At 37.4% G+C, this 13,857-nt stretch overlaps 1 protein-coding gene across 2 annotated transcripts in view; it reads right to left on the bottom strand.

Moving 5' to 3' along the window:
* The window catches only part of PARN (poly(A)-specific ribonuclease), a 48,812-nt gene that overhangs the window by 21,946 nt on the left and 13,009 nt on the right, over nucleotides 1-13,857 (bottom strand). For both annotated transcript variants that reach the window (XM_032125974.1, XM_032125976.1), the window contains exons 16-20: nucleotides 13,292-13,367; nucleotides 12,065-12,175; nucleotides 11,911-11,980; nucleotides 5,300-5,355; nucleotides 1,631-1,717 (exon numbers count right to left, since the gene is read on the bottom strand). In XM_032125974.1, the coding sequence (XP_031981865.1) occupies nucleotides 1,631-1,717; nucleotides 5,300-5,355; nucleotides 11,911-11,980; nucleotides 12,065-12,175; nucleotides 13,292-13,367 (400 nt within the window). The remainder of the gene's footprint in view (nucleotides 1-1,630; nucleotides 1,718-5,299; nucleotides 5,356-11,910; nucleotides 11,981-12,064; nucleotides 12,176-13,291; nucleotides 13,368-13,857) is intronic.

Genomic DNA, 13,857 nt, shown 5'->3' on the forward strand with positions numbered 1-13,857 from the left:
GCCCAAAGACATTCATTTAAGTAGAAGTGAAGGCTATACATTAAAGCTGTATTCTAGCAAATCATATTTTAATTACTTCATATTTCACATCAGCATGACCAAATAAACAACACCAATTTAAGATTCTAAAGTGTTCTAAGAGACTGCATAGTGCTGCAAGTACTTGTACAGTGAAACTACATTCACCCCTGAGACTGTAAAAACATCTTGCATGAACAGGTGTCCATTTGGTATGCAGGCAGTCCTGAAGGATTTCAGAATCATGAACACCCCTTCTAGAGTAGCAAAAGTAAACCAGTTCCAAGTGTGACACTGCAGCCATTTCAGCTGTTTCATTGCTTTCATTAGAAGCTTCATGGAAGATTATAACTTTGCCTCAATTAATTCTAAAATAATTCTTCTGTAAAATTCGATTAATACTGCTTGATTTTAAAACACCTTTTTTAAACTGATGTAATATATTAGGATAATTCATGTCTCTTACTGCCTTTTTTTTTTTTGCTTTTGGCAAATCACTGAACCTCATGCTGCTCCACTCTGCCCCTGACCACCTACAACTGGAAAAGCATGGGTACCTTCTGTATTCCAGAATTTTGGAAGGAATAACCTGCAGTTTGTTTTGAGACGCCATGGCAATTAGACCTAAACAACAATATTGAGTAATTATCGAACCTGGAGTTTGTAAATAGAAATATGAAAACATTCGGCTCTAAAATCTGGAGAAGTGCGAGAATTGACAATTCCCAGCCCGAGCATTCCGCGGTGGGCAAGTGCGCCCCCTGGCGGCGGTGCGCGTCCCCTGACACAGGGAAAGCCGGGGAACCGAGTGGTTGAAAATCCATGGAAATTCGGTCCAAACGATGTTCTCATCCCGGAACGGCAGCTCCGGGAGAATTCCTGTCATTTCTACATTCTCACATTCTACATTTCCCAGTCGGGACTATTAAATTCTATCTACTACACCGGCCCCTGCTGCAGTGAAGATGCAATGGTCAGAAAGAACTGAGGGAGTTTTATACAGGTCCAGAGAATGTGCACGTAGTACAAAGCCACAAGAGTAAGGAGCAGAAGACCACCATCAATTAGTTCAGCTCCCCAAGTCCCTACATTTTATACTTAGTAGAGCAACACCACAACTACTGGTCCTCAGTTATGAAATATCCTTTCTGCTGTTTCTTCTGGCTTGGGTGCTGTTCACAGTATTGAAAAATTGGTTATTTTCAAGCTTGCTTGCTTGCCTAGACTCACACATCCTGGAGTTTGGTTTTATGCAGACTGCAGGATGAACCTTGTTCCTAAAGCCTCGCTCTGCCTCACACCAATCCCCATTTCCTTTATCCACCTATATAAACTCTTACCTCCTTTCAGGAGAGGCTGTAAATAAAAGGATAAAAGATCCACAATATATTCAAAAAGCACCACATAAAGATTTCTAAAGAGCAGTTAATAAGAACAACAACTTTCAACACATCACTACAAAGTCCACACCATTAAAAAATTACAAAAAGACATTCATCATTATGTACACCAGGAGTAAGTCTGCACCCACAGACTAAAAATAACAAACCAAACCAGAAGTACTTGTCAATAATAACAACAACAAAAAAGAAAGACAGACTGTATCACTCACCAAAGGCACTAAAAAGCTGGTATAGATCACTAGTCTTCCACTCTTTGGGAAAAGTAACATGAAGAACATTATCTCGTTTTGGCTGCACTACAAAACAAAAATGCTTTTGTTAAAGTAAGAGTCACTACTAGTATCTTTAGAATATCCTAGAACAGTCATCTAACATGGTCATGTAGCTTTTTTTTTTTTTCCCAGTTTCCTTTTTAAATAAGAAAACAGGCCAAGATTTATGCAACTAGATAAGGCACAGCAAGAATGTGCGTGCACTTAGGCATGAAAGACATACTAAATCCTACTAGCTCATCTGTATAAGAATTGAAACAGCATTTCCTGCAGTGGGGAAATGCCCACAAAACTAGTCCTTCCCATCCCTTGCATCAAACCAAGTTCAAGGACAGAAGGAAAAAAAAAAAAAAAAAAAAAAAAAAAAAAAAAAAAAAAAAAATCAACAGCCTCTTCACGCTCCACCTTTAAAAAATTCTTAGCAATGATTCAATTTTGCCATTTTTCTGTCAATAAAAAACTTCCTGTGAAAATGTTCAACTCAGTTTTCATGTAATATTAGGTACAAGCTAGAATATACACACTGACTTTTTATTTCTACTACAAAAACTTATTACTCAAAACTACACCAGGAAAAAAAGACAGCTTATCAAGGCCAACATCTAAAGAAATGCAGAAGTCTTTAGGGTATATTGAAAGTCATTTTAAGCTTTGTCAACTTGAGAGACAGAATCCAAATCAAACAGCTGGAAGAGGTAAGAGTACAGCAGAAATTATCACATTATTATTATATATCTTACACACTTCTCCTAACTGAAGTTCCTTTCACTAGAGAGGTGAGCTTTTATAGCCTGTGAATTCCTATCATATTTTAAAAAGAAACAAGTGGAACACTGTATTTTCAGGGGCAAAGATACTGAAATATTTTACATTTTCCTACAAAACTATTTGCAGATCATTAATTAAGCCTCTCCCCAGGTATCTGCAGAGATCTATCTTGTAATGTACGACACATTGCTAAATCTTACATGGTGTTTTACATTGGACAACAGAGGCTGAACCATTAAAGTCGAGTGCTCCACTTCGCATTGTAGTGCTCCAGTTTGTTCAAGGTAACTCAAGGGTTAACTACACACAGCTTGATGTGATCAGATTTTAATCTGACCACCTGGTAACACTCTAAGGAAAAGCTTCTCTCTTCTTTTGGTATAGCAACATAGGGACTGTTTTTCATTTTAGTGAATGAACTAGCGACTTACCCTCCTGAATTTTTTTGTAATACAAACTTTTCTAGTTTCTGATCTCCTTAGCTTTCAGCACTAAAACTGGAGAGCTTTCCAAGATGTATCTCATTCATAGAGCAGGTGTCCAAAATCAGACCATCAACCACTTGTTATTGCTAAATAATTTAATCTGTTTCACCTAAACAAGTGGGTTAGCTTGAACTGGCCATAAAATCCCTAGTAATAAATTACAGGTGTACATGAGCATTGAGAGCTCAGGCAGGCTGGACAGAGACAAGTAATTAAGGAAAGCAATCCCTTCATGAGCACAGGTGAAATCCTGTTCCCTAAATCTGCTACTTAAACAGAAAGGACACAAAATTTTTTAAAGACAAAACCTCAATTTTTTTGCACTATGCAATTCAAAAACCAAAACCCCGTAAGCAACAGAAGATCAGTTCATTGCTGCACAGCTTACTAAACAGAGAGCAACTCGAAGTTTAACTATTTGTAATCCAGTAGTAGAAAATCACAGCATGAACAACTCCAGTTTCAGATATTACAGCCTTTTTATATTGATTAGAGAAAAGAAACTATTCCTAACATTTCTGTATCTGTTCATTCCTAAATTCACTGTGAATCTGCTGTTAAAATCTCTAACTTCTACCTTGGGCGAAAACTATTTGATTCCTTTTCTGCTTTGCAGTCATTTTGCGCAGCAACTTCATTCTTTTAAATGAGTTTCTAACACACAGTAACAAAAGAAGATGATGAAATTCACATATTCAATACTATTTAACTTAGCATATGTTATTGAAATCCATTATTTCAGGAAAAATTGCACAAACCTGCTATTTCACTACCTGACAAACAGAAATACACAACTTACAACAGTCACTCAGTGAGCTGTGCCTCATCTCTTTTTTAAAAATAGACTCCAAGTGCACCTCCCACAGAAACATGGCTGTACTCTTTAGGTGGCTTTGCTTCTCTGCAAAACAGTCCCCCGCAGACAACCACCAGACAGCTTCCTCAACCTACAGTAGTGTTTCCATCTCAGAATAGCAACAGAAGTGTCTAAAACAGCCAGCCCAACATGCCACCCCCTACAAGTGCTTTCTGTTTCGAGGTTTAGAAAGCCTCGCTGGCTCAGGTTCTCCCTAACATCTGCATCAGTCTGTTCTACAGGAGTGGCTTTCAGATAAAAGAGACAGACTTTCAGAGGCAGACTCTTTTTTGGCAACCCTTCTTGGCAAAGTATCAAAACAATCCTGTAAGTCGGCCAGCAAGTGGAAGTAGCATCTTTACAAATTAGTAGCTTTGGCATTCTCTCAATGACCCAAAGTATTTACCCATTCTTCCACTCAGTATCCAACAGTTGGGGAAGGAAGATGCAATGTAATTAGATTACCATTCCAACAGAGCCAGAGCTCAGTGATCTCACCACCTAACTGAATTTAAAATTAAATATATGCCCTTACAGCACGTATTTTTCTCTCCAACAGTTACTTCCATCTCTCTAGAACTGCATTCTGTTACTATTACACTGGCATCTAACAGAGTCACACTCCAGTCTGAGCTTTCTGATGCAAGGAGTGGAAAATGTATCCACATCAGTATTGCTTCCAAATGGGTATAATTTTCAAGACATTGTGTATTTGACTCAATATAAAATGAAGCTTTTATCTAATCAAGGACCAGACTGACCTCCAGGGCCCCACATTCTCCTAAGTCAAGGCATCAGTGGGAACACTCATGCAAAGCTTTCCCCCTCATCATGAAACATCCCATAATAGTATAAGGACATTCAGATTGGTAAAATCTGTTTGCATTTAAATGTATTATTATAAACTAATTACAGCTCCAGGTTTGTAAACTGAAATAACCTGAAATGTAAAAATGTTTTAAAGTAACATTTTTCCATTATCCTAATCCCCTGTGGCAAAAGAATTCTGATGTTTAGGTTGAAGTCAAGGAGAGGTACTGCTGCACATCACTTGAGAAACAAAGTGGCCACGAGATTTTCAGAACCATTTTCTATTCACTAGAACACACACCTCCTGTATTTACTGCTGGGGTGAGGGGACAGTGTTAAGATCCCACTTTTTATGTGATACAGTACATAAGAATAGTAACCCAAATGACAATAAAGCTGCTAATTTCAAACTCTCTCATTTAGTAACAACTTAATTTGTTCTCATCAACCCCCTTTATAATGCAGATTCTCTGGTCAAAGTTGAAGAATTTCTGGGTTTACTGTTTTGTTAAAGAAAAAAAAAGGAGCAGACACATTGAAATCATTTCATAAGTAGCTAATAGCCTAAATACAGCTAATAGATATGCTGATATCCATTCTTTAGATATACATAATTAATCTTTGCACTTCCTCCTCCAGGAAGTTTGTCAGAATGGCACTAAGTTTACAATGAAAGAAGCTACTTACAGTCTGGTCCTTCCAAATTGAGATACGGTATGTCCATTACTCTCATAAGAAACAGCCTAGAAGCAAAATGGAAAAGAACCATCAGCAAATTTCTGCCTGAAGACCTTTTCCTTTTAATAGTTTGTTCACGTTTCTTATGAAAAAGCAGAATTAACCATCCCAAACTTATCTTAAGCTATGTTAAAACAAACAGACCCTCTAAGCCCAATCTCTTAGCTAACAACCAGATTCAAAAAGTTACTTGGCATCATGACAGCAATTCTACATATTCAAGAAAACAAGGACAAAAAAGGCCCCAATTGTTACTGCTGAAAACAATAAAGACAAATGGGAAAGGAACATTAAGAAGCGGCAGCTCTGTGCAGTAAGAGACCCTTGCACAGTGGATAGTGCAAAAGCTGCCATCATTCTAAATTTACATAAACCTCTCCATTTTCTGAGCACTTCATCCTGCTTTAGACAGAATGGATCTTAAAACCCTAAAACTGCAAAAGCCATCTTGACTTCTCTGGAGATAACTGGAATGAGTCTTTTCCTCTATGACACATAACTGAAGAGTTTCTCAAAACATTCAAGAAATGCTTTCAATAAAAGCTATTATTCAGCTCTGAAAACTATTTCCTTCCAAAATAAGATGAACAGGTTAAAATCCTGTCATAGGTACAGGTGTCACATTGATGTCACAAAACATTTGCTGTGCATAGTGCTCACTGGAAGGCTAAAATAAGTAATGTTTTCCATCATAACTTTAAAAAGCTTCTAAAATGCTTATCAGATTACAGTTACAGCATTCAACTAAATACTAACTGATGTAAACAGCTGATAAAAACATTTTAAGTGTACAGACTGATCTGTAGCTCCCTAGAGATTCTTTGTATCATACTCCACTCACTAGTAGTTTCTAAGAGTTTGAGTATCATGCCCTTTCAGTGGTTCCCCGTATCACTGAAAAGTCTTCTGGAATGCAGTTGTTAATTTGGCTTTGCTATAAATAGAAGAAAGAAAAAAAACCCCAAACAGAGGTAAAATGTACTGCAAGGCAGGTTCGTTCATGTGTGAGCCACAGGGTGTGAGAACTGGCACCAATTGTGCCAAAACTGTCCCACCTCAGTTATCTTTGGAGTCTCAGGGAAGACACAGTATAACATGCACTGCATCCTCCTGAGCACTGCAGCACCTAAAAGGATCTTTATCAATAAAAATTACAAACATCTGCATCAATTACTTCAGAAACTTCACCCATTCCAGCACAGCACTGAGTAATGAAGACATTCTACAAAGAAGCCAGAGTTTCTTTTTATGTTTGACTTTAGGTGCCACACTTCTGTAGACTTGGCTTCATCATAGCTGTCTGTCTAAACTGGACAGGAGTGGCACCTTGGGAACAAAACTGGCCTTAAACACAGCTCCCACAAGGAAACCAAGGAAGATATCCTTACTCTGACATATCCAAGAGAGCCAGGGTAATTGTGAGAGCACTGTTGGCTCAAAAATTAAACAAAAAACCGCCATCCACCCAGAAAATAAGGAGGCACAGTGATCACCACAAGGGTATCTTTTGTGGAATTAAAAGAAGGGGGAAAACAAAGAGGGAGCATGGGACACATCCTCCAAGGAACAATAGAAGGGATGTGACTACATCCCACCTCCGGTGGAAGACATCAGGCAGGATCACAACACCATAGCAGTGCACCCAGCTGGGCAGAAAAGAACTGGGATCTGTGCTCTGCCAGCAAGATGGACTGCAGACTGCCAGAAGACACTCAGTTTGATTTATTACCTACAATCTGTGCTCACATCTTCATCTGTAATGTCAGTGTCACTGTTAGTAAGAGAGACAGCCTTCTTCAGACCCCAGTGCAGGTGATAAGCACAGCCTAAATAGGCTAAATACAGTTTTTCTACCAGTCAGTAAAAGCAGTTTAGTCTTTGCTGGATAGAGGATGTCATCATCCATGCAGGACAGCAAAAGTGGGAGGTTTTATTAAAAAAAAAAAAAAAAAAAGGCAGGTTTGTTCTAAGCTATCTGAACAAACATTTGCCAAGTTCTTGAAACCTACTACTTTTTAAAGCACTCCAATAACTGGTTTAAGTTTTGTAGGTAGCAGTTTTCATAAAAATAAAAATGGCATCTACCAAAAACACAACAAAAACTTCTGAGGAGAACACTAGTTAAGCTTCCCTCCTGGAGGTTTTATCATATTCAGGAAAGCAATACAGTGGCCAACCCCAAGAACAGATTTATGCCAAAAAAATACATATACCTGAAATGAATTAAGATCAGTTTTTTATTCCCTGAGACAAATCCTCCATTTATTTGTTTGGCAAAACAATTATGTCCCTAAACAGCACACATACACACAAACACACATACTCCCTGTCGTCTAAATACTGATTTTAGTAATAATTGCACTTTAGGTATGTTACAGAAGTAACTGCATCTTGTAGCACTAACTTACACCACGTGGATTATGAACACTGAGTTCCAACATAATCCATAATTAAGCATCCACACCTATTCTAAGATTCCTCATCTACCTGTAGCACATTTAAATTAATAAGACTTCTCTGTATGACAGCATGAACTCAGTATTAAATTAGCTAGATTCATGAGGTTGTGAGTTAATGTGAAAATCAATGTCATAGTTGCACTTCTTTAAAAGGTAAGCAGACCAAGCTAAAAAAATGTTATTTCCTACACTGTTTAGGGACTATAGCCAGATCACACAGTCAGAGGACAGAGACCCATTTCTCAATAAGAACTATGAGGTATTTTGAGAAAGCTACTTGAAAGACAATTATTTCTGTGGCAAGTCAAGTAAAATGAGGAGAGTAACGTTATCATTGTGCCATTCACAGCAGTGCATAAATAGTCTCAAGGAGTCAACATTGTTCCTCTGCACCGAGCTAGGATGAAAGTTTTCATAGCTGTGTGGTGAACTGTGTAGAGAAATTGATCCAGCTGAAAAAAGAACAGGCATTTTTTTAAACCCAGCTCAGTTTACCAGTCCAGGTCAGTGACTACTTCAGCCACATGTGGCTGCAAGCACAAGAACAGCAACTATTTACTCCAACACCATGAGTGCAAAGCTATTGGTCAAACTGCACAAAAGCACACCAATCTCCTTTTGCAGTAATTTTGCAAAGAAAATTAAATATAGAAAAGCTGAGGGATTTGCAATGCACGCCAGAGAACATAGCTCCCTATGCGAAATTTTCTACAAGTATAGCACAAACCCAAGTGATTTGCACAGATTTTGGTTTCTGATATCCATTGTATAAAACATTTCTAAGCTAATTTATATTTCTACAGACCATGATGCTATTCAGCTCAAGAAAACATGGTGTTCTCATTTCTCTACACCTCTTCCACCCCCTGCCTCCAGCTACATCAAAAGAATAAACAGCATTCAAACAACCCAAAGAGATACAAAAGAACATTGTCATTAAAAGTTTGTGAGGAGCTTGTGGGTGAGGGCAGGAAGATACGAAAGGAAAGAGCTCTTGCCCTAAACCAGTCAAAAAATTTCAAATCAACTCCAAAGTATATGAGATAATAACAGTATCCAAATTATACCCGTAAGAGTTTAGATACTGCAATAAAGAGTCCCATCATCTCAACTCATAAATGTTCATCAGGGATTACTCACAGCAGATGAGCAGGATTTTTCAAAGATATTGTATATACAAGAAAGCATAAAGATTACAGAAATGCATCTCTGGAATTCCTGGCTTATTGAGTTGTTTATCATATAACTTACTGCATTATGCCTAGAAGAGCCAAACAACCCTAAGGGAATGTCTGTTTTTAATCAGTTCCACTCTCACAAAAGCCCTAAAACTAAAGATTTTACCTATGTTCATCATTAACCTATATGAACATTAACCTACACGCTGGCCATCACTCTTGAACAGGAAGCCGGGAAGTTCCTTAATTTTGCTGACATAATGAAAGACATCAAAAATGCTCTTGAAGAAAGTATTACCCTCATTTGAAAGCTAAGTTCATAAAAATCAAAGCTTGATTTTTTAATGTTAAATTTACTCCCACTAATCACATTAGTGACAAACCCATTCAAATAGGAAATATTTCCAAAATCCTAGCAATGATGTTAAAAGTTTAATCACTAAGCTGTACTTAAGTATTAACATCTACTATTCAGAGATCTTGAAATTAAGATTTTATGAGCAACCCAAAGAATCATGGTCTGCTCTAAAGAATATTTTCAAGACTATGTGGATAATAGTTCAAACTGAGAACACTGCTTCTAAATAGCTGCCCTACAATAAACTCCTCTGCTCAGCTTCTTTCAGGAAACACTTGTGACATAAGATATAACTTTCATTTGTTTAGCTTACTGTTTGCATGTTGTAGTTTGTGTTTTGCTTGAAGAACATGACTACAGCACAAAGGAAAAGGTTTCCTTGTTCTGACTGCTGCCCACAGGATCAGGTAGAACTTCTGGAGGAAGGAGGAAGATAGTTTTTTTTCTCCCCAGCAGGAAGAGAGGATGGTCAGCTAGGGAAAGATTCTACATCACAATCTAGAGACAACTAGGTGTAGCAGGAAGCTGGCTGGCAGCCCAGAGCACACCTGCCAAAAAGCCCCAGGAGCAACACACTCACTAGGGACCTTTAGGTAACACTGAACTGCAGAGCCTTGGATGCTCCTACAGGTGCTAAAAACACCACATGCTGCAGACAGAGACCTGGTCTGCAAGGACTGAATGAATGCAGAAAAAGACCTGTTCATTTAAACACCTCACAGCTCCAACTTCTGACATGCAGTTAAATCTTATTTAAAAAAAAGAAAAATAGAGTTGTCTTATTCTGGTTTGTTAGTTTGCATTATAGGAGAAAGAAAACTAGCTCAAAAAATACAACCCTTGGCCTGCTCACTGTAAGGAAAAGGTGAGACAGTCTCATGTCTAGGCTCTGACTTAGGTGATGTGGCAGATGGCTGATGTTAACTAGAAAATGGCAAAGCTTCTAAAATCATGTGGAAGTAAGACACGGCAAGTCTTCCAAGTTTCCATGATTTAAAAATAATATAATAGCTTTTCTGAAACAAGAAGCTACAAGTTCTGAATAATGGCAGAATGGATAAACATTCTTTTCTTGCAAACAGTAATTTTCAGTTCTTGCTTAAAAAAGAAAAAAAAAAAAAAAGGCAGCTGTTCTCCCTACAGTTTTTTTGTTAACTCTTCCTTTCATTACAGTTAGGCAGTGTTAACTCTGAAGCCAGAACAGACACAGCAGGTTTCCTCTCACTTACTCTCACAACTTTGAAATGTCACTCCTAGAGGAATATTCCATTTCAAGTACACAACTAATTTGAAAAGCTTAAATTTAATGTATTATTGTGACAGTTTTAGAAGTTGCAGTTTGTACTTGTTGCAAATATGCATTTCTAGAAAGAATTTTGGTTATGATTGAAAAATTAACCTGCTCAATTGGCACCTACTAGTTGGTATGTGTGTGTTGGTGTTCCTGAAAACAACCTAGTGACAAATCCCATCTTAAAATGAAATTGTACCGATCAGTTCTATCTTCACCTTCGCATTCAAATCAAGTCACTGTGGGTCCACATTTAATCTACAGAATATTTGTAACATCTGCTAAATTATATGGAGTTACTGCCTCACGTCTCAGTGTCAAGAGAATCACATAACTGCTGTCACTATAATAATATGATCTTCAGAACAATGAAAGGTGAAAGCCACTTATCACAATTATTTCCTCATTTGTGAGGGCCATCTGAAGCTAAAATAATTAATTTTGCCAACCCTTGTATTACACGGTTTGAAAGAATGGAATTTTTCCCGAATTTAAACATTTAAATTCAAATTAATTTTTAATTCAATTTAAATTCAGCATTAGAACCTTTTTAATTTCAACTCCTTTTCCTTTATGTGACAGATTGCAGCACCTTTAGAAGTTTCCTAAAGTAAAATCTACAGATTAATTATGTAAAGGATCAAATCTGTGCATAAAGGCTTCTAGATTCCTCAAGTCCTTCCTTACTTCAATTTGTTCAAGGAGTTTGCATGAAGATCCAATTCAAAAGCAAAATACTTCTCATAGCATCATCCCGTAAATCATGTATGTACAGTTCTTATGCCATCTTATAATTGGGTTACCTGACAATGTTAGTATCAATGCTTTGTGTCATTTGAATTGACATTACCAGAGGGATATTTTAGTTTTTCCAGACTGTTGAGCACACTCAGTTTTCACTATCACCGGTTTCTGAGGCTCCTACAACATAAAGAACACCTGACCAGTTTTTCTTCAGTTCCACTACTCCCAAAGCTTACTCCAGAAACAATTTTCTAAATTGTAAATATATCCTCAACACTGGCATAAACAAGGCCATTAAAGCAGTCCGGGTACTCTTCTAAGTGTCCTTTCACAGGTCAGCAGAAAGTAAAGAAAAGGTATTTACTTCATAGATTCTCTCCAGCATTACCAGCATGAACCAGAAAGCCAATAAAACCTCAGTTTAAAGAAAAATGCAGTTAGTTATTGATTCCAAGGCTAGAGGTAGATCTGCTAAAGCTGATGCTGTACTTCCCTGTTTTAGCAGGTTTTTTAATACAACAACTACTTACTTGTTAAAAAAAGGTTCAATGAGTTTTGATCTAGCAGACACATGGCTTTTCGGAGGACTGAGGAATGAACCTGATGAATGAAGAATAAATTCAGTATGTATAAGCAGCTATGGACAGCACCAGGGAGAAGGTTTGGAAAAGACATTGTAAGTACCCAGGAAATTAGCCATGGAAATGAAGCACAGTCCAGTAATGTAAGCGTCATATCCTGCTTCATGGAGTTGTTCAGATGCTGTATCATAACTTGGAAATCCTTCTGCACTTTCTGAGGGGAAAAAGACATTTATAAATATATTATCACAGAAGATAGATAGTCCTGTATGCTTACCCACAGGATTATTTTGTCAGAGCTTAACATCATTTGGGGAAGTCTATACAATTTTCAGACTCTTTGAAATTTCTTAAGCTCTTAAAAAAGCAGTTTTCTTTGGCATTTTTAAGTAAGAATAGGTTTGTAAGATGGAAAGTCTTTCCTACTAAAAAGCCCTTAATCCCCAGACCTACTTAGCCAAATGGAGTATTAATTCTAAAACAATGACAGCAGGATTGCCCATAAAGAGTATCTTTTTTTCTGACTTACTTGCATTTAAGAGAACAGACACTCAGTCTAACTGAAAGCTTCACTATTAACCTGTTTGCCAACCATGTGATTGACCTATGGTCAGATTTTTCAGGGTATTTAAATGAAGATGGAACTAAGTGATTTAAGGATGTCTTTATTGATAAATGCATTGGTGTTTATGCTCTGCACATTCAGCAACATAAAGTACTACTCATCTTGATTTTTATCAAGCATTGAAACTTTCCCTTTCAACATACTCCACTCTTCAATATCACCTTCCCTATTCTAAGTCAGCAGTTTAAGAAAAATTCCAGAACCTTGAGCTAAGATTGCCCCTTGATTAAATACCCTTGTGATCACCTCAAAGTAAAAAACCTTTTTCCTACTAGAAGAACTTCAGTAATGTCCAGAACACACACGACTGGTCATTACTGTCTAAGTTTTCTTGGTTTTGTTTGTCCAAGTGCCTCTTGGAGTGCTCTGGCTTTGATCTGAAGACAACCACCAAACGGAAGTTTTAAATGAATTTCAAATTAATCCTCAAAAATCAACCTAAAAAAAAAATCCATCATTAGAAGGTGATGAAACTGCTGTTCACTGAACACATCCATTCTTTTACTATCTGGATTCCATTTAAGTTCCAGGTATACTTCTAAATATAACTGCACTGTATGTATAGTGCCCTCATTTAAAGTCCCTTCATCAAAACACTAAGTATCAGTAGGGGAAAAGTACCAAGAACAAAAATAGTCAAAACACTTTGTTTCCTCTGAAAGAGGAAAACATTTCAGAAATAAGAGCATTTTGATATATCCTTACCAACTTTAGGAGGGCTGAATGGAACCTCTTTTAAACGCTTTTCCAGTTCTGCAAGTGATGTATTATTAATGATCTCCTGCAAGAAAAGCCATCATTAACTGCCAATGCCAAGCACATTTTCCCTGGAAACTGAAATCAAATAGGATCAAAGGAGTATTTACTGCTGCCACCTTGTGTTCTCTAAGGATTTACACACAGCCCCATTTCAAACTAAGGCACCAGAGGTGTGTCAAGACAAGTTTCAAAGTTAACTTGCCTCACCTGCATCGTGAGTCATGAGCATTTATTAATGCTGCTCAGAATTATTGATAGATTATGCCAAAGTAATATTTCTGTCTGAATCTAGTTTCATGCAGGGCACATGTGGCAAGGGAAAAGACAGCATGAACAGCAGGGCAAAATATTCTAAATATTGATCATAATAGTTGAAGGCATTCAAGGTGAGTATTGAAATGCTTGCTGACTGGACATTCTTGAATAGTTTTGTAAGTTTAAATTCTGCTGATTTAAAGTAATACAGAGACAGTGAAAGAAGCCTGACAATCAGAAAGTTGCTCCTACACTTC

The sequence above is a fragment of the Corvus moneduloides genome, chromosome 16, assembly GCF_009650955.1.
Source record: "Corvus moneduloides isolate bCorMon1 chromosome 16, bCorMon1.pri, whole genome shotgun sequence".
Classification (NCBI taxonomy): Eukaryota; Metazoa; Chordata; class Aves; order Passeriformes; family Corvidae; genus Corvus; species Corvus moneduloides.